The following is a 20841-nucleotide window of genomic DNA, read 5'->3' as shown; positions in this document are numbered from 1 at the left end:
CAATGTGCCTATTGGCGTTTACCGATCCTTTTTCCGGATTTTCAGCTCGGTCTTCCGGGGAAGAACTGCAGGAGGTTGGAGGTGATAGACCTAGTCAGCAGGGGGCGTGGCCTCGGTGGCGGGCGTGGGCGTGGCCTCATAAGCCGGGCGGGGCCTCGTCTGAGTGGGTGGGGCCCGGGGCGGCGGTAGCGGAATAGAGCCTGGCGGGAGCAGGGCTGCTCCGAGGGGCGGGGCCGGCAGGCCCGGGCGGAGCGTGGAAGTAGCCGGGCGGGGTCGCGGGGCGACGCGCTCAGCCTCCACCGCTGGGTGGGCTACTAGCGCGGGTCTGGCGGAGCGCGACGGCGCTCGGAGATCGCGAGGCGACAGGGAGCGGCTGGGCCCCCGGCGGCGCGCCCCTCGGCTGGGCCGGGAGCCGCGCCAGTCGGTGCCCCCAGCCGAGCGCGGTCCGCCTCCCTCCCAGCGATCAGCCGTCCGGAGTGTGACCAGAGGGCGTGCCGGATCCACCAGGGGCGCCGCCGCCTGCGTTCGCAGGCCGCGGGTGAAGAAGAAAGCACGGCCTCGCTCGGCCCGGAGCGAAGAGGTGACCCGGAGCGAAGAGGTGACCCGGAGCGAAGAGGGGTCCCGGAGCGAAGAGGCGGTCGGAAGCGAAGAGGTGGCCCTAAGTGAAGAGGTGGCCCGGAGCGAGGAAATGGCGGCAGCCGGGCTCAGCGTAACCGTCACCCACAGTGAGCGCGGGCTGCGAAAAGTCTGGCGGGGGTCTGTGGGTTTGGCCACGTGCCCTCCCGAAGCGTGTGTCCTTGTGTTCTTCTGGCGTCCGGAAGCGTGGGATCTGGTTTGTGTCCGTGGGGCCGGCTTTTGTACTGATCTTCTGTTCAGCACACCTTTGCATGTGGCTGGTGTGTTTTGTCTCAGGCCATTTGTTAGATCCTCGATGTCCGTGCTTCACATCGTGGTCCTGGTTGTATGTGTTAGTGTGTGCCTGCGTAGTTATTGTGGGTCTTTGTGCCTGGCTCTTTTTAGCCATGTTGTGTATGACTGTTGTGTGTCTGGACACCTACGTGTGTGCGAGAGTCTGAACTCTTGTCTGCTTTTTGAGTGAGCCCTGGGTTCAAGCGTACACTCTGGGCACCCTTTGGGTCTGCCTACTTTTGGAGTTGACACAGAACTAGACAAAGTTCTGTGTCGAGTTCTCCAGATAGCTGAGTCCATGAGGTTTCCTCAGGACCAATTAGGGGAGACCCCAGGGCCTCGGAATCTGGTGACCAGGATTCTAGATAATTCAGGTTTAAGTGACCTTGGGATGTCTCCTTTCTAGGCAGCTGCTTTCTACTTCACATAGAAGCAGAGTTGGTAACACCTGTCCCACTCACTACATGTGGCTGTTGAGTAGGCTTAAGGCTTGGCATGATGCACCGGCACAGGCTACCTCCTTATTGTCCACATACCCAGAAAAGAATTAGCACCTCTGCTTCGAAAAGGAATTTCTGCTGTTTGAGTTTATTCATTTGTCTATTCACTGGGCACCAACCATGTATGTGCCGAGGTGTCCCCAGTGGGAGAGACCTGGAGGAAAAACATTTCCTTGCCCATTACAGCAAAGGAGACAAAAATAGTACCTTGCCCAGTACAACACAGAGTAGAGGACAGTCAGGCCACAGGATGCAGATGGCTTGTGAAGAAAGGCACGGACTTTGAAATCAGATAGATCTGAGGTCAAGTTCTAATTCTAGAGTTGGGTCTCATTAGGCAGGTCTTAATTGGACTGAACTCATAGTTTGCTTATCTGTGAAATGGGGAATAATAGGTAGTACCTACTTCATGGGGTTGTTCTGAGAATTAAATAAGATCATGCAGGAAATGAGCCTAGTCAGCCCCTTATGCATGTTAAGTGCTTAAAATGTTAGCTGATATCACTGATATTGTTAGTTACTATAATAAAGGAAACAAAACTCCTTGAGCAGGCCTTGAAGGCTGGGTAAATAAAGTGTCAGCCTATATTGGTTTGTGTGAAAGAGTTTTCTTCAACACTTTTCTCTCTCCCCAGGCAATGAGAAGCACGATCTTCAAGTTATCCCGCAAGAAGGCTGTAGTGAACCAATTGTCCAAGACCTGGCCCAGGTTGTTGAAGAGGCCACAGGGGTCCCGCTGCCTTTTCAGAAACTCATATTTAAGGGTAGGTATTTCTCTTCCAGCTTTGAGCCCTCATTGCTAAAAGGCCTATTTAAAACCGCTTAACTTTAATAATAGAAACTCTCAGTTTCGAAACTAGGACAATTCTTATTTGCTTGTTAATTTATTCATCACTTCAACAAATATGTATTGAGGACCTACTATGCACTGGACACTTGCAAACATTTGAACAGGTATTAGAGTTGAAGTCACACGAAGGTGACAGAAATATTACCATTTTTGATGAAGCACATGGGCAGTCTTCCCTGGCCAAGTTAGATCCTCTTCCCATTGTGTTCAGATGGCACTCCCTACCACTTTTGCATAACTTGTACTGAAATTCCTATTAAATAATTGTCTTCATAGTCACTGAACATCTGATTTCTCTAATACAATAACAAACTCCACAAGGGCAGAGGTGCTGCTATGTGTCCAATGCTTGGCATAGTGCTGGCACAGAGAAGGTATTGAACAAACTTACCAGGGCCTGGATGTGGCAGGCCCAGTGGATGATGCTGATTTCTGTCAGGACACACCCACTCCCATCCCCATTCTCTGGTCTTCCCATTCCCATGGGAACCCATTATTCTGGTATCTGATGAGGCTAAATGTATCCCATTTGGTGCCAGTCATAAAAAATTTAGTGATGGGAAGCATTTATATTTGTACTTCATAGTACAGCTCCTTGTCTTTTCTTTTTAAAAACGTTTCATTTTAGAATTATAAAGGCAATAGAAATCCATGTTTGAAAATAGAGGAAAGCACAAAAAAGAAAATGTTCTCCTGGATAAAACCCCTCATAACAATTCAATATATTTCCGTCCAGCCTCTTTTTGTTTGTTTGTCCTGGCATCCCAAAGTGTGGGTTCTCATTTGTGGCTTTTTTTTTTAGTTGACAAAACTAGGATCATTTCTAGTGATCTTCTTATAACACTGGGTCATCAACATGTATTATGGCATTGAAGTTTCCTGAAAAAAATGAGCTTTGATGCCTACAAAGTCTTCTGTTGTACTGATGTATAGTTAATCAGTCCCCTATTCCTGAATTTTGGGCTCTTTCCAGTTTCTCATTATTATGAATAATAGTTATTGTATAACAGTTATTGTGTAGGCACATGTCCAGTTATGTGTTAGGGTAAATATCTAAAATGAAGTTACTGGGTCAAGAAACCTTCTAAAAAGCTTATACCAATTCATCCTCTTCTTATTAGTGAACACACTACTTCCTGTACCCTTGCTGAAATCTGTTTTCACTGTTGTGCAATTGTTGCAACCTGACATCACTTTCTTCTTTGTTCAGGAAAATCTCTGAAAGAAATGGAGACGCCATTGTCAGCACTTGGAATACAAAATGGTTGCCGGGTCATGTTAATTGGGAAAAAGGTAAGTTGCTTTTTCCACCAGAATACCTCAGAATCAAATGACGAAGGTCTTTTATGCATGTTTCTGTTTAGAAGGCCAAGTCGGGGAGCCAAGGTTGGCACTGGTGAAGTAGCGCTCTCTAAACAAATGTAGTCTCTTTGTTCCCTGGAGTCACCAGTTCTCACACCCTCCAGCTCCTGTTGTTTAGGGCTTTCACTCTGGGAATTAGGAGTGGTTATGCTGCCTCAGTAATGTGGCTTTTGTGTTGGTGGTGGAATCAGTCTGGTTAAAATAGTGCCTGAGGCAGTCCCTACTCACTTGGAGGGGGATTTGCAAGAGAGCGTTTTTGTTAGAATAAACCTGTAGATTTTAAAAATAAGTACTCTGCAAACTTCAGGAGCCTCTCTTCCTTTAACCATTCTTTTTACCAAAATCTCACATAAGGATAAACCCTCTTTGGCTGGAAAGAAAGGTTCAGACTAAAGAGGTGATGGAGAAAAAGCCAGTTGGTGAGAAAAGTAGGCCCTGGGGTGATGAGAGAGGGCCATAGCCAGCCCTGCATTGTGACACAGTGGAATTGTTGGTCCTGTGAAGTTCCCTTACTTCGAGTGAGGTGGCTGATTCAGAGCGGAGAGAGGGCAGAGATTAGCAAAGTGGAGGCACGGAAAGTCTACTCCAGACTTGGAACTGCCAGGAGACTGGCACTCAGGATTTGGCCACAAAGAAGAATGTGAACAATTTAGGGTAGTGTAAAAGCAGGAAGCTGCTGGCTACCAATTAAGGTGAGAGAAGGGGAAATAATCTAGAGATTTCTTGCTCAAGGGTCAGGGAGAATGGTGATGGGCAATGAGCAGAACCCAAGAGTTGAGTTTGAAGAAGCTTTAGGACCCTCAGTTGGAGCTGTCCTGGAGTATGTGGAGCCAAGTCCAATTTAAGTCTCTTCTACCTATTTTGGGCTGTGTAACCTTAAGTTACTTTACAGTAACCTCAATTTCATCATCTGAAACAGTACCTCCTTCACTGGATTGTGGTAAGGCTTAAACAGTAATACAGGTGAAGTGCTTAGGATGAAACCTGGCATACAGGGGATGCTCAGTAAAAGTATTCATCATCATCCTCATATTGAATGAGAGAGCTCAGGAATTCCATTTAAAGGAAGGGTAGAATTCCACCTGTCTCACCGTTCTGGACTCCTCACAGGCATTCACTGTAACTTGTTAACACTCCAGGCTTCAGTCTGGAATCTGTTGGTAATCAGCCCCAGGCTGAGGTTGAATCTGGCACATGGATCAGCTTTGTTCTCTGAACCCAAGCCGTCAGGGCTCTCTTGCCAGAATGTGTACCTGATACCTTCTCTCTATCTAGTCTAGAGTCTTTGTAGATAGAAAACCTTCATGTATAAGCCTCCAGCTTGCCTTCTAAGAAGCAACAGAGTTAAGACGATTTTTTCTAGGTCAGTGGTTTAACCCAATTGTGGTCAGATTTTTTTTTCCTGACAGAAAAAAAATTCTTGACTTCATTTTATTCTTAAACATTTTAGAACAGTCCAGAGGAAGAAGTTGAAATAAAGAAGTTGAAAGATTTGGAGAAGTCTGTGGAGAAGATAGCTGACCAACTGGAAGAGTTGAGTAAAGAGCTTACTGGAATCCAGCAGGTAACCCTCTCCGTGGACTTTGTCGTTCTGCCTTCTATGAGAATTCTCTGGAGATACAAATATGTGGTTACAAGGGCGGACTTTGTTGTCAGACTCCCTGGGTTCAGACCCTGGCTCTATCCTTTCTGTTACTGTGGGCAAGTTTGCCTTTGTCTCAGGTTCCTCATCTGTAAAAAGGGAGTAATGATGGTACCTCCCTCTTAGGGCTGTTGTGGGGATTAAATTACATAATTTGAGCCTGACATATACTAAGTGCTTTGTAAGTGTTATCAACACTGTTATTTCCAAACCCCAGCCAGCATCCATTTGTGCTCCTAGGAGAACACCTGCTGTGCTAGGATCATGTGTCTAAAATAGAATAAGTAGCTTCTCTCAGTCTAGTCAGCTATAATGTATTTGGCAAGGCAAAGAACATTGTGTGGATTCATAGAAGGTCCAAGTTGACCATGATCTTGGGGTGGGCATAGGGGTCATCCTATTCAATTCCTTATAGTATTAGAGGTGGAGTACTGAAACCAAATGAGGATGAGACACAGCCCCAAAGCACATACTTATTTATGATCCCTTCATTTTATAACATTTATAGATGTATGTTTGTGTTTTAATTACAAAAGTAATACATGCTGATTGTACATAGCTTTTAAGAAAACATGGGCACTAATATGAAAAATAATAATTACCTGTAAGACCCCCAACTCAAAGATAATCATTACTAAAAACTGGAATCTATTTTTTCATCTTAAAAAAATTGGTATAATGTTAGGTACACTTTGTTTGTAAATTGTTCCTTTATTGGTTTAAAAAATTGAACATTTTCCCATGTCATTAAAAATGATCATATGTAACCAAATCACTTTGCTGTATACCTGAAACGAACACAGTATTGTAAATCAACTATACCTAAATAAAGAAAAAATGTTTTGACTGGAAAAAAAAAGGTCATACTTTTCAAAACTTCCATAGTATTTATTTCATCATATGAATGGATCATGGTTTACCTAACCAATTCTCTATTATTCATCACCTAATGTTATTTTACCATTATGTATAGTGCTTCCTTTTTTTTTTAACATCTTTATTGGAGTATAATTGCTTTACAGTGGTGTGCTAGTTTCTGCTTTATAACAAAGTGAATAAGCTATACATATACCCATATCCCCGTATCTCCTCCCTCCTCTGTCTCCCTCCCACCTTCCCTACCCCACCCCTCTGGGTGGTCACAAAGCACCGAGCTGATCTCCCTGTGCTATGCGGCTGCTTCCCACTAGCTATCTATTTTACATTTGGTAGTATATATAAGTCCATGCCACTTCGTCCCAGCTTAACCTTCCCCTTCCCCATGTCCTCAAGTCCATTCTCTACATCTGCATCTTTATTCCTGTCCTGCCCCTAGGTTCTTCAGAGCCATCTTTTTTTTTTTTAGATTCCATATATGTATATGTTTTAGCATATGGTATTTCTTTTTCTCATTCTGACTTCACTCTGTATGACAGACTCTAGGTCCATCCAACTCACTACAAATAACTCGATTTATTTACTTTTTATGGCTGAGTAATATTCCATTGTATATATGTGCCACATCTTCTTTATCCATTCATCTGTCGATGGACACTTAGGTTGCTTCCATGTCCTGGCTATTGTACATAGAGCTGCAGTAAATATTGTGGTATATGACTCTTTTTGAATTCTGGTTTTCTCAGGGTACATGCCCAGTAGTGGGATTACTGGCTCCTATGGTAGTTCTATTTTTAGTTTTTTAAGGAACCTCCATACTGTTCTCCATAGTGGCTCTATCAATTTACCTTCCCACCAACAGTGCAAGAGGGTTCCCTTTTCTCCACACCCTCTCCAGCATTTATTGTTTGTAGATTTTTTTTTTTTTTTTTTTTGCGGTACGCGGGCCTCTCACTGTTGTGGCCTCTCCCGTTGCGGAGCACAGGCTCTGGACACGCAGGCTTAGCGGCCATGGCTCACTGGCCCAGCCACTCCGCAGCATGTGGGATCTTCCCGGACCAGGTCACGAACCCGCGTCCTCTGCATCGGCAGGTGGCCTCTCAACCACTGCACCACCAGGGATGCCCCCTCATTGTAGTTTTGATTTGCATTTCTCTAATGATTAGTGATGTTGAGCATCCTTTCATGTGTTTGTTGGCAATCTGTATATCTTCTTTGGAGAAATGTCTATTTAGGTCTTCTGCCCATTTTTGGGTTGGGTTGTTTGTTTTTTTGATATTGAGCTACATGAGCTGCTTGTAAATTTTGGGGATCAATCCTTTGTCAGTTGCTTCATTTGCAAATATTTTCTCCCATTCTGAGGGTTGTCTTTTCGTCTTGTTTATGGTTTCCTTTGCTGTGCAAAAGCTTTTAAGTTTCATTAGGTCCCATTTGTTTATTTTTGTTTTTATTTCCATTTCGCTAGGAGGTGGGTCAAAAAGGATCTTGCTGTGATTTATATCATAGAGTGTTCTGCCTATGTTTCCCTCTAAGAGTTTGATAGTGTCTGGCCTTACATTTAGGTCTTTAATCCATTTGAGTTTATTTTTGTGTATGGTGTTAGGGAGTGTTCTAATTTCATTCTTTTACATGTACCTGTCCGGTTTTCCCAGCACCACTTATCAAAGAGGCTGTATTTTCTCCATTGTATATTCTTGCCTCCTTTATCAAAGATAAGGTAACCATACGTGCATGGGTTTATCTCTGGGCTTTCTATCCTGTTCCATTGATCTGTATTTCTGTTTTTGTGCCAGTACCATACTGTCTTGATTACTGTAGCTTTGTAGTATAGTCTGAAGTCCGGGAGCCTGATTCCTCCAGCTCCGTTTTTCTTTCTCAAGATTGCTTTGGCTATTCGGGGTCTTTTGTGTTTCCATACAAATTGTGAAACTTTTTGTTCTAGTTCTGTGAAAAGTGCCGTTGGTAGTTTGATAGGGATTGTGTTGAATCTGTAGATTGCTTTGGGTAGTATAGTCATTTTCACAATATTGATTCTTCCAATCCAAGAACATGGTATATCTCTCCATCTCTTCGTATCATCTCTAATTTACTTCATCAGTGTCTTATAGTTTTCTGCATACAGGTCTTTTGTCTCCTTAGGTAGGTTTATTCTTAGGTATTTTATTCTTTTTGGTGCAATGGTAAATGGACGTTTTTCCTCAATTTCTCTTTCACATTTTTCATCATTAGTGTGTAGGAATGCAAGAGAGTTCTGTGCATTAATTTTGTATCCTGCTACTTTACCAAATTCATTGATTATCTCTAGCAGTTTTCTGGTAGCATCTTTAGGATTTTCTACGTACGGTATCATGTCATCTCCAAACAGTGACAGCTTTACTTCTTCCTTTGCAATTTGGATTCCTTTTATTTCCTTTTCTTCTCTCATTACTGTGGCTAAAACTTCCAAAATTATGTTGAAGAAAGGTGGTGAGAGTGGGCAACCTTGTCTTGTTCCTGATCTTAGCGGAAATGGTTTCAGTTTTTCACCATTGAGAACGATGTTGGTTGTGGGTTTGTCATATATGGCCTTTATTATGTTGAGGTAAGTTCCCTCTATGCCTTCTTTCTGGAGGGTTTTTATCATAAATGGGTGTTGAAGTTTGTCAAAAGCTTTTTCTTCATCTATTGAGATGATCATATGGTTTTTATCCTTCAATTTGTTAATATGGTATATCACATTAATTGATTTGTGTATATTGAAGAATCCTTGCATTCCTGGGATAAACCCCACTTGATCATGGTGTATGATCCTTTTCATGTGTTATTGGATTTTGTTTGCTAGTATTTTGTTGAGGATTTTTGCATCTATGTTCATCAGTGATATTGGCCTGTAGTTTTCTTTCTTTGTGACATCTTTGTCTCATTTTGGTATCAGGGTGATGGGGGCCTCATAGAATGAGTTTCGGAGTGTTCCTCCCTCTGCTATATTTTGGAAGAGTTTGAGAAGCACAGGTGTTAGCTTTTCTCTAAATGTTTGATAGAATTCACCTGTGAAGCCATCTGGTCCTGGGCTTTTGTTTGTTGGAAGATTTTTAATCACAGTCTCAATTTCAGTGCTTGTGAATGGTCTGTTTATATTTTCTATTTCTTCCTGGATCAGTCTCAGAAGGTTGTGCTTTTCTAAGAATTTGTCCATTTCTTCCAGCTTGTCCATTTTATTGGCATAGAGTTGCTTGTAGTAATCTCTCATGATCCTTTGTATTTCTGCAGTGTCAGTTGTTACTTCTCCCTTTTCATTTCTAATTCTATTGATTTGAGTGTTCTCCCTTTTGTTCTTGTTGAGTCTGGCTAATGGTTTTTCAATTTTGTTTATCTTCTCAAACAACCAGCTTTTAATTTTATTGATGTTTGCCATTGTTTCCTTCATTTCTTTTTCATTTATTTCTGTTGTGATCTTTATGATTTCTTTCCTTCTGCTAACTTCGGGAGTTTTTTCGTTCTTCTTTCTCTAATTACTTTAGGTGTAAGGTTAGGTTGTTTATTTGAGATGTTTCTTTTTTCTTGAGGTAGGATTGTATTGCTGTAAACTTCCCTCTTAGAACTGCTTTTGCTGCATTCCATAGGTTTGGGATAGTCGTGTTTTCATTGTCATTTGTTTCTAGGTATTTTTTGATTTCCTCTTTGATTTCTTCAGTGATCTCTTGGTTATTAAGTAGTGTATTGTTTAGTCTCCATATGCTTGTATTTTTTACAGATTTTTTTTTCCTGTAATTGTTATCTAGTCTCATAGCTTTGTGGTTGGAAAAGACACTTGATATGATTTCAATTTTCTTAAATTTACCAAGGCTTGATTTGTGACCCAAGATATGATCTATCCTGGAGAATGTTCCATGAGCACTTGAGAAGAAAGTGTATTCTTTTGTTTTTGGATGGAATGTCCTATAAATATCAATTAAGTCCATCTTGTTTAATGTATCATCTAAAGCTTGTGTTTCCTTATTTGTTTTCTGTTTGGATGATCTGTCCATTTGTGTAAGTGTGGTGTTAAAGTCCCCTACTGTGATTGTGTTGCTGTCAATTTCCCCTTTTATGGCTGTTAGCATTTGCCTTATGTACTGAGGTGCTCCTATGTTGGGTGCATAAATATTTACAATTGTTATATCTTCTTCTTGGATTGATCCCTTGATGATTACGTAGTGTCCTTGTCTCTTATAATAGTCTTTATTTTAACGTCTGTTTTATCTGATATGAGACTTGCTACTCCAGCTTTCTTTTGATTTTCATTTGCATGGAATATCATTTTCCATCCCCTCACTTTCAGTCTGTATGTGTCCCTAGGTCTGAAGTGGGTCTCTTGTAGACAGCATATATATGGGTCTTGTTTTTGTATCCATTCAGCCAGTCTGTGTCTTTTGGTTGGAGCATTTAATCCATTTACATTTAAGGTAATTATCGATATGTTTGTTCCTATTACCATTTTCTTAATTGTTTTGGGTTTGTTATTGTAGGTCTTCTCCTTCTCTTGTGTTTCCTGCTTAGAGAAGTTCCTTTAGCATTTGTTGTAAACCTGGTTTGGTGGTGCTGAATTCTCTTAGCTTTTGCTTGTCTGTAAAGGTTTTAATTTCTCCATCAAATCTGAATGAGATCCTTCCTGGGTAGAGCAATCTTGGTTGTAGGTTTTTCCCTTTCATCACTTTAAATATGTCCTGCCATTCCCTTCTAGTTTGTAGAGTTTCTGCTGAAAGATCAGCTGTTAACCTTATGGGGATTCCCTTGTATGTTATTTGTTGTTTTTCCCTGCTTTTAATAGTTTTCCTTTGTGTTTAATTTTGGTAGTTTGATTAATGTGTGTCTTGGCATGTTTCTCCTTGGGTTTATTCTGTATGGGACTCTTTGCACTTCCTGGACTTGACTATTTCCTTTCCCGTATTAGGGAAGTTTTCAACTATAATCTCTTCAAATATTTTTTCAGTCCCTTTCTTTTTCTCTTCTTCTTCTGGGACCCCTATAATTCAAATGTTGGTGCGTTTTTTTTTTTAATTAATTAATTTTTTTATGTTTGGCTGTGTTGTGTGTTCGTTGCTGTGCGCGGGCTTTCTCTAGTTGCTGCGAGCGGGAGCTACTCTTCGTTGCAGTGCGTAGGCTTCTTATGGCAGTGGCTTCTCTTGCTGCAGAGCACTGGCTCTAGGCGCACGGGCTTCAGTAGTTGTGGCACACAGGCTCAGCAGTCGTGGCTTGTGGGCTCTAGAGCACAGGCTCAGTAGTTGTGGCACACAGGCATAGTTGCTCCATGGCATGTGGGATCTTCCCCAACTAGGGCTCGAACCCATGACCCCTGCACTGGCAGGCAGATTCTTAACCACTGCGCCATCAGGGAAGCCCTGTTGGTGCATTTAATATTGTCCCAGAGGTCTCTAAGCCTGTCCTCAGTTCTTTTTTTTCCTTTCTTTTTTGTGGTACGCGGGCCCCTCTCACTGTTGTGGCCTCTCCCGTTGCGGAGCACACGCTCCGTTCGCGCAGGCTTAGCAGCCATGGCTCACAGGCCCAGCCGCTCCGTGGCATGTGGGGTCTTCCCAGACCGGGGCACGAACCAGTGCCCGCTGCATCGGCAGGCGGACTCTCAACCACTGTGCCACCAGGGAAGCCCTGTCCTCAATTCTTTTCATTCTTTTTTCTTTATTCTGCTCTGAGGTAGTTATTTCCACTATTTTATCTTCCAGGTCACTTATCCATTCTTCTGCCTCAGTTATTCTGCTATTGATTCCTTCTAGAGAATCTTAAATTTCATTTATTGTGTTGTTCATCATTGTTTGTTTGCTGTTTAGGTCTCCTAGTCCTTGTTAAACGTTTCTTGTATTTTCTCCATCCTATCCCCAAGATTTTGGATCATCTTTACTATCATTTCTCTGAATTCTTTTTCAGGTAGACTGCCTATTTCCTCTTCATTTGTTTGGTCTGATGGGTTTTTACCTTGCTTCTTCATCTGCTGTGTGTTTCTTTGTCTTCTCATTTTGCTTAACTTACTGTGTTTGGGGTCTCCTTTTCGCAGGCTTCAGGTTCATAGTTCCCGCTGTTTTTGGTGTCTGCCCCCAGTGGCTAAGGTTGGTTCAGTGGGTTGTGTGGGCTTCCTGGTGGAGGGGACTAGTGCCTGTGTTCTAGTGGACGAGGCTGGATCTTGTCTTTCTGGTGGGCAAGACCGTGTTTTGGGGTGTCTGTGACCTTATTATGATTTTATGCAGACTCTCTGCTAATGGATGGGGTTGTGTTCCTGTCTTGCTAGTTGTTTGGCATAGGGTGTTCAGCACTGTAGCTTGCTGGTCATTGAGCGGAGCTGGGTCTTAGTGTTGAGATGGAGATCTCTGGGAAAGCTTTCACCATTTGATATTACAAGGAGCCGGGAGGTCTCTGGTGCACCAGTGTCCTGAACTTGGCTCTCCCACCTCAGAGGCAGAGGCCTAACACCCGACCGGAGCACCAAGACCCTGTCAGCCACATGGCTCAGAAGAAAAGGGAGAAAAAAAAAAAGAAAGGAAGGAAAGAAAAGAAAGTTATTAAAATAAAAAATAATTATTAAAAATTAAAAAGTAGTAAAAAAAAAAGAGAGAGAGAAGAAAGAAGGAAAGAAAGAAGAGAGCAACCAAACCAAAAAACAAATCCACCAGTGATAACAAGTGCTAAAAACTATACAAAAAAACAAAATGGACAGCTAGAACCCTAGGACAAATGGTAAAAGCAAAGCTATACAGACAAAATCACACACAGAAGCATACACATACACACTCACAAAAAGAGAAAAAGGAAAAAAAATGTATCTATATATTTTAAAAAAAGAAAAAAAAAAGGAAGAAGAAAGCAACCAAATCAATAAACAAATCTACCAATGATAATAAACTCTAAATACTAAACTAAGATAAACATAAAACCAGGAACAAATTAAATGCAGACAGCAAACCCCAAGTCTACAGTTGCTCCCAAAGTCGACCGCCTCAATTTTGGGATGATTCGTTGTCTATTCAGGTATTCCACAGATGCAGGGTCATGAGGTTGATTGTGGAGATTTAGTCCGCTGCTCCTGAGGCTGCTGGGAGAGAGTTCCCTTTCTCTTCTTTGTTCGCACAGCTCCTGGGGTTCAGCTTTGGATTTGGCCCCGCCTCTGCGTGTAGGTCGCTGGAGGGCGTCTGTTCTTCGCTCAGACAGGACGGGGTTAAAGGAGAAGCTGATTAGTGGGCTCTGGCTCACTCAGGACGGGGGGAGGGAGGGGTACGGATGCGGGGCGAGCCTGCGGCGTCAGAGGCCAGAGTGATGTTGCACCAGCCTGAGGCGCGCTGTGCGTTCTCCCGGGGAAGTTGTCCCTGGATCCCGGGACCCTGGCAGTGGCGGGCGGCACAGGCTCCCCGGAAGGGAGGTGTGGATAGTGACCTGTGCTTGCACACAGGCTTCTTGGTGGCTGCAGCAGTAGCTTTAGCGTTTCATGCCCATCTCTGGGGTGCGCGCTGATAGCCGCGGCTCACGCCTGTCTCTGGAGCTCGTTTACGCGGTGCTCTGAATCCCCTCTCCTTGCGCACCCCCGAAACAACGGTCTCCTTACTCTTAGGCATGTCCAGACTTCTCCCGGACTCCCTCCCGGCTAGCTGGGGCGCACTAGCCCCCTTCAGGCTGTGTTCACGCAGCCAACCCCAGTCCTCTCCCTGGGATCTGACCTCCAAAGCCCAAGCCTCAGCTCCCAGCCTCCGCCCACCCTGGAGGGTGAGCAGACAAGCCTCTCGGGCTGGTGAGTGCTGGTCAGCACCGATCCTCTATGCAGAAATCTCTCCGCTTTGCCCTCTGCACCCCTGTTGCTGCGCTCTCCTCCGTGGCTCTGAAGCTTCCCCTCCCCACCATCCCCCATCTCCGCCAGTGAAGGGGCTTCCTAGTGTGTGGAAACCTTTCCTCCTTCACAGCTCCCTCCCACTGGTGCAGGTCCCGTCCCTATTCTTTTGTCTCTGTTTTTTCTTTTTTCTTTTGCCCTACCCAGGTACGTGGGGAGTTTCTTGCCTTTTGGGAAGTCTGAGGTCTTCTGCCAGCGTTCAGTAGGTGTTCTGTAGGAGTTGTTCCACATGTAGATGTATTTCTGATGTATTTGTGATCTCCACGTCTTACTCCTCCGCCATCTTGAAGCCATAATGCTTCTTTGAACGTCCTCGGACATAAATCTTTTTTGACCATTTCCGATTTTTTTGGTAGGATAAATTCTTTAAGTTGGAATTGCCAGCTAATATATACTACATGTTGTCAAATCTGCATCTGTAGCCTATGGCTTTTATTTCCTCAGAGATACCTGCTGTCCACCTGTTGTCACCAGCTAACTGGTCATTAGGCCAAGCATTGTGAATAAACAGAGAGACAATTTAATAAAAATAATGTAAGTGCTGCCATTTGTTAGCATACATACATCTGTGTCAGGAATTCTATTAAAGGTCTACATTATTTCTCTTTATCCTCATGGTAACCCTCTGGGGTGTGGGTATCATGATCTCCATTTTAAAGATGAGAACACCGAGGCACAGATAGGTAAAGAACTTGCTCAAGGTCACAAGCCAGTACAGTGCAGTCAGAGTTGAAGCCCAGGCCTATCAAACTCTAAACCCTGTGCTCTTAATGTCTGCTTCTCGTGTGCAGGTATACACTAGTGACTGGGGGCTTCACCAGAGCCAGGCCTCCACAGGCATTTGTGACCCCAGTGGACCGTGTAAGATAGACCATGTAATGGCCTGCAGCCTACTACAGTGCTTGGAGTGGCCCAGGGCCAGCTTTTCTGTTTTTCCTAAGAGGTGAAGTTGCAGGCCTGAGGTCTGGCCCAGCCTGTTGGGGAATGTGGACTCAGGGTGTGGCTGCTTCATCAGTGCCTTGGCTTGGAGTTTTCCATCAGCCTCAAGGAACCTTTGCAATAATGCATCATTCCTCCACAGGGTTTTCTGGCCAAGGATTTGCAAGCTGAAGCTCTCTGCAAACTCGACAGGAGAGTAATAGCCACAGTCGGGCAGTTTATGAAGATCTTGGAAGAGATTGACACACTAGTAAGTAAATATTCAGCTGAGAAGAACTAGTTTCCTTTGACTATTTTTCAGTCAGTTTCACTCTTTCAGTATCGCACTCACTGCCTGAGGGTATTGAGCACCTATTGCGTACCAGACACTGCTAGGTCTTTGGTGAATACACAGAAAGGTAAGATGGTTCCTGATTTCTCCTGTCCCACCAACATAGGGCTTTTGTCATATTATTTATGTATTTATTTATTTATTTTGGCCACGGCATGTGGGATCTTAGTTCCCCGATCAGGGATTGAACCCATGCCCCTGCATTGGGAGTGCAGAATCTTAACCACTGGACTGCCAGGGAAGTCCCTGTTATTTTTATTTATGTATGCCAGTAGCATCTAATCTTCAGGAAGCTGGGATGGTCCATGATCTCACGGTTAGAGAAACACAGGGCTTAACTTTCGTAACACATGTGTCTGACATTTCACTGAGCTCATTAACTGTACAGAATTCAGTCAGACCCAGCTCCTGTGAGGCTGTTGGGACTCATCGATGCCACGCTCCCTCTTAGAGATGACACAGTAATGATATCTCTAGCCTAAACTACTCTGCTTGGGATTCTTGGGGGGAGGTGGTAAAGAAGAAGCAAAAAAGCACTGTGCTTTTCCTGCCACCCTGAGCTCATGGTCCAGCCAGGGCACGGTATCCATGTACAGGAAACAGTGAGAGGACAAAGTCCATGTTATAGATCTATGGCCCCAACACCAAGAACAAAGGGAGCTTGTATAGGGGTGAGAGCCATGGGAAGGGCCATGTAGGGTACAGATCCAGGGAAGTGATTCCTGAAAATGCATGTCATTCACATTAGTGACCTGTGGCCTGTTCGGTATACTGTAGGTATTTCTGACGTGTTATGTCATTTTCACTGAGGATTATTTATACGTCAACTTATTCTTCCATAGGTTCTGCCAGAAAATTTCAAAGACAGTCGAATGAAAAGGAAGGGTTTGGTGAAAAAGATTCAGGTGAGTTGTGTGGTAGGGCATCACAAAGTGTAATGTGTTGGTGCATGTATCTGTTCAAAGTAGGGTAGAGTACAAGTGTGGTGTGGCCTCTCTTTGGTTGTTACATCTCAGCATGAACCCAGAACCTAAGAGAAGAGCTCCTTTCATGTCCCTGTAATTAAATTTGGATTTAAACTAATTGAGAAGGAAGATGGCTGGAGAGCAGATAGGGCTGACATGTTATACTGATCCGATGGACAGGACCCCCTGAAATCGTGCAGTTGCAGTGGCCTGGCTTCCTGTCCTCAGCACCGTTTGGGGGTTGTTGGCATAGAGCACTGTCAGAAGCCCTGGTCCTGTGCTTCCTCTACCTCCCCCTCCTTCCTCTGGAGTCCAGGCCATCTCTATCCCTGCACACCTGTTTCAGCCTGAGTCAGTCGCCCAGGGGTTCCCCAGAGTGGCTGGGCAAAGAGCCTTTTGCAGGTGGGGCTGGCAGGGGTGCCTGGCCCCGAGTGGGCCCTTACTGCTCTGCATTTACCTTGTAGGCGTTCCTAGCTGCATGTGATACAGTGGAGCAGAGCATCTGCCAGGAGATGGAGCGACTGCAGGCCACTAACTTGGCCTTGGCTGACTGAGGTGAGGTGGAGAAGGCTGCGCTGCCTTGAAGAACAGCTCCACCAGCTCTGCACTCTCTGGAACAGAAGTTACGTGCTTTCCCCGGGGCTGCTGGGGACAACTGGCTGATTGAAAGTTTTCCTTCTCTTATACCTGCTCTCAGTGAACACTTGTCTGTGCAATCTTAGCGCACCTGTCAGTTTCTCATTCCGTCTGTGTATATCTGTGCTGTCCAGCAGCCCACCTTGTCTGGAAAGGGCCTCCTCTGCCCAAGTCTTCCCAGCTTTTTTGACCTTTGGATGCTTTCTTTGGGCTGGTGAGAGCTCTCATTTGTCCTGGGGTAGTTCTGGGTTTATCAGCTATCCTGTCTTCAGATACATGAGGCCTTTTTGCCCTTATGATCCCATAGTCCCATCTGTGTAAACCAGAATCACCAGGAGGCTACATCTGGTCAGGAATGTTAGGAATGGCTGAGAACAGGTGTTTGGCACACAGGTAGTCCAAGTATCTCTCATTGTGACCTAATTCTGGAACAGCTGGCTGGGTTGTGGGTTCATAGACCCTGTCTTCACCCCCCAGTGACCCTGACCAGTCACAGGCCGTGAGGTCTCGGGGCCACTCCTGGACTGGGGCCTGTGGTTGATCCATGGGCTTCCTTGTCCCCAAGCAGATCTCTAGGAGGTTACAGCCCAGAGTTGACTAAGTCTCTGCTCAAAACCGGGTCACAACCATGGCTTAGGAGGGGCAGAGAAGAGAGACAGAGTGAATAATAAAGCAGGCAGGTAGTGAGGGCCACCATAAACTTCTCAGGAGTTCCTTCAAAGGCATTTCTGTTAACCGTACCCTTCTGAGATCTACATGTCCTTCGAGTTCTTCGAGGCTGTTTTTGTCTGTTTTGTGGCCTTTTTCCCCTTCATTGTTATTTAAAAAATAAAACAGTTTATATATACGTCAGCAAGCAGAAGAGTGTTTAGACTTTTTTTTCCTTTTGGTAGATGAAGTATGGGAAGCAAAAGCCTTCTGAGGTTCTAGTCTAGTTATGTTATAAAGTTGAGAGTGGCCCTGTGTGCTGGAATGCTTAAACAGGTCAGCGGCCATCACCCCATTTTTTCACACAGTGCCCAGGAGACAGGCTTCCAACAGGCCACTCTGAGGTCAACCTTCTTTGGCAGAGAGGGAGTCTGTGAAGTCCCAGGCATTTAGGGCTGCATGGGTGGGACTAGGACAAGGTGGTGGTTAGGGGTGGACAAGTGGACGAGGCTTGGGGCCTGGCCCGTCCACCCCCAGCTTTAATCAGAGCAGTCCAGTATTTCTCTGTTTCTAGGTAGTAGCTGTGTGGCCTTGAGCCCCAGCACGTTCCTGTGTGCCAGATACCACTCTAAGTTCTTGAGGTGTATTGGTCATTTAATCCTTACACAATCTAGGAGGTAGACAGATACTATCCCTGTTTTATAGATGAGCTCATGTAATTTGCTCACAATCACAGAGTAAGTGACAAAGCCAGGACACAAACTGGGTAGCTTGAGTCCGAGCCTAAGTCCTTAATCTCTGCCAGTTTGCCTCCCAACTAACATGGGGTTGCTCACACCCTCTCATTTTCTCTTTTTCTTCTATTTATCTCCCATGTTGGCCTCTGCAGCTCCCCTCTGGCCCTCTCCAGTTCATTCTCCACAGAGCAGCTGAGTGATCATGAAGTACACAAATTACCATGTCAGTCCCCTGCTTAAAAACCTCAGAGGCCAAGGTCCATACCCTGCTCCCTTCTCATCTCGGGCCACTCTCCTGTTTGTTCTCTGCTGTCAGCCACTCTGGTCTAGTTCTGGCCTTCAGGTGCTCTGTGCCCTCTCCCGCCCTGGGGTCTTTGCAGACGCTGTTCCTCTGCTTGGACAGCTCCACGCCATCCTTCCCCTTCCCCTACCCCTGTGCTAGGCGACTCCTGTTCATGCTTCAGAACGTAAACGTCTCTTCATGGAGAAACCTCACCTACTACTGTCTGAGAACATCAAGCCTCCAGGTGATATCCTCTCACAGTTTGTCATGACTTTTTACGATAAACAGCGTTTATCATGGTCTATGATGATTTATTTATGGGATTATTTGATTAATATTTGCCTTTATGCTAGACTGTGAGTTCCTTGGGTTAAGGAGCTTCTTTGTCTTGTTACCAGTGTATTTCAAGCAGATTGTCTGGTTTATATTAGATGCTCAATAAATATTTGGAGAATGAATGAATGTTGACCGCACACATTAATAGTGAAATTTCCACTGCTGCACTCACCCACTGAAGCTCCGTCAGCACTGGGATTTATAGCATCTGCTAGCCACCGTCTTATTTAAGGGTGGGCTGCCCAGCACATGTGCAGGGTAGTAACACGGCCCACTCACATAGATCTGCACATCTACAGGGCATCTCTGCCTATGAACAGGGAAAGAGTACACCTCAGTTGCCCACTTGCGCATAACATGATCAGTCCTGCCGCAGGGGAACAAATGGGGCTCTGTGATCCCACAAACATCCTTCAGCCTCACAGAGTTGGGAGAATTCTCCCACACATTTTCTGTTCAGTCAATTATTTCTGCTTATCCTTCGAGGCACAGCTTAAAGTTTATCCCCTCAGGCTTCCCTGGTGGCGCAGTGGTTGAGAGTCCGCCTGCCGATGCAGGGGATGTAGGTTTGTGCCCCGGTCCGGGAAGATCCCACATGCCGCAGAGCGGCTGGGCCTGTGAGCCATGGCCGCTGAGCCTGCGTGTCCGGAGCCTGTGCTCTGCAATGGGAGAGGCCACAACAGTGAGAGGCCCGCGTACCGCAAAAAAAAAAAAAAAAAAAAAAAAAGTTTATCCCCTCTGAGAAGCCCTTCTTCATCTGGTAGTCAGGACTCTTAGTTGAAAACACCACAAACCTATTCCAGAGAGATTGTTGAAATAGAAAATTTGTTGGTAGGATGTTATCTCATGTAACTTTGGGAAGTTCAAGGGCAGTTGGGCTCCAGGAACACAAATGCTGCCTGAAATTTCTGTCTGTATCTCATTGCATGTCACTACCAGAGAGGAACTGCCTCTGTTTCCTTCTTTCTTTTTTCTTTTCTTTCTTTCTTTCTTTCTTTCTTTCTTTCTTTCTTTCTTTCTTTCTTTCTTTCTTTCTTTCTTTCTTTCTCTCTCTCTCCCTCTCTCCCTCTCTCCCTCCCCCTCCCCCTCTCCCCCTCCCCCTCCCCCTCTCCCCCTCCCCCTCCCCCTCTCCCTCTCCCTCTCTTTCTTTCTTTCTTTCTTTCTTTCTTTCTTTCTTATCTTTATTGGAGTATAATTGTTTTACATTGGTGTGCGTTTTCTTATTTCTGATTTGAAAAATCTGGAGAATAATCTTCTGGCCAATCAGCAGTGGCCATGCCAGCAGGGTCACATGCCATAGACAGGCCTTTGGGGCCCACACTTACATTTCAGGGTGCTTCCCAGAGACAGGGCCACAGTTTCCATATCTGTAAAGTAGGGAATTAGGTCTTTCTGTGTGGTGTTCTGGCACATTGCTCAGGCTTAACCTTTGTGATTCCTCATCATGTGAGTGGAAGCCTGGGAGGGGAGGGTCACTGAGGAGAAGCTTGGTTGAGCTCTGCCACTTGGGTCTAAGAGGGGCTTCCCACTTAGGGCAGAGACTTAGATGTCACCAATATCCACTCTTCCTACACTAAGTGAACTACTAATTTGCAGCTTAATACGTGGCCAACCAGATAAAATAATATTTCCCAGTCTTTTTGCACTAGCATGGCCAAGAGACTACATTTTAGCCAATGGGTTGTGTGTACATCTTAGGGAAGCATCGTCAGATGCAGTAGAGTGCCCCTTCCCCGTCTCTGTGGGCTGAGTGTAGACATGATGGTTGGAATTGAAGCGGCTATTCGGACATTGGGGTGGAAACTGATAAGGATAGCAGAGTATAATATAAAAGGAACATGAAGTTAGCATACTACATAGGTCTGTGTGTGAGAGAAATTAACTTCTATCTGTTTAAGCCACTGTTATTTTGGCTTTTTGGTCTCTCACAGCCAGACTTAATCCTATACCAACCCTATGCAGGTGGGAAACAAGTTTCTAT

At 44.8% G+C, this 20841-nt stretch overlaps 1 protein-coding gene across 1 annotated transcript; it reads left to right on the top strand.

The window, feature by feature from the left end:
• BAG1 (BAG cochaperone 1) lies at positions 1-18980 on the top strand. The gene is made up of 8 exons (XM_060301039.2): positions 1-81; positions 461-725; positions 2045-2173; positions 3470-3552; positions 5072-5185; positions 15067-15174; positions 16098-16160; positions 16685-18980. The coding sequence occupies exons 2-8, from the start codon at positions 689-691 to the stop codon at positions 16772-16774; spliced, it is 624 nt and encodes a 207-aa protein (XP_060157022.1). The 5' UTR covers positions 1-81; positions 461-688; the 3' UTR covers positions 16775-18980.
• The last annotated feature ends 1861 nt before the right edge of the window (positions 18981-20841 follow it).

This window comes from Globicephala melas, chromosome 6 (assembly GCF_963455315.2).
Source record: "Globicephala melas chromosome 6, mGloMel1.2, whole genome shotgun sequence".
NCBI lineage: Eukaryota > Metazoa > Chordata > Mammalia > Artiodactyla > Delphinidae > Globicephala > Globicephala melas.
This window is presented reverse-complemented; position numbering and strand designations above follow the sequence as displayed.

Coding starts and splice junctions, on each gene's coding strand:
- BAG1 (XM_060301039.2), top strand. CDS start 689: ATGGCGGCAGCCGGGCTCAGCGTAACCGTCACCCACA. Junction 2,174..3,469: donor TCAGAAACTCATATTTAAGG/GTAGGTATTTCT, acceptor TTCTTTGTTCAG/GAAAATCTCTGAAAGAAATG. Junction 3,553..5,071: donor TCATGTTAATTGGGAAAAAG/GTAAGTTGCTTT, acceptor TAAACATTTTAG/AACAGTCCAGAGGAAGAAGT.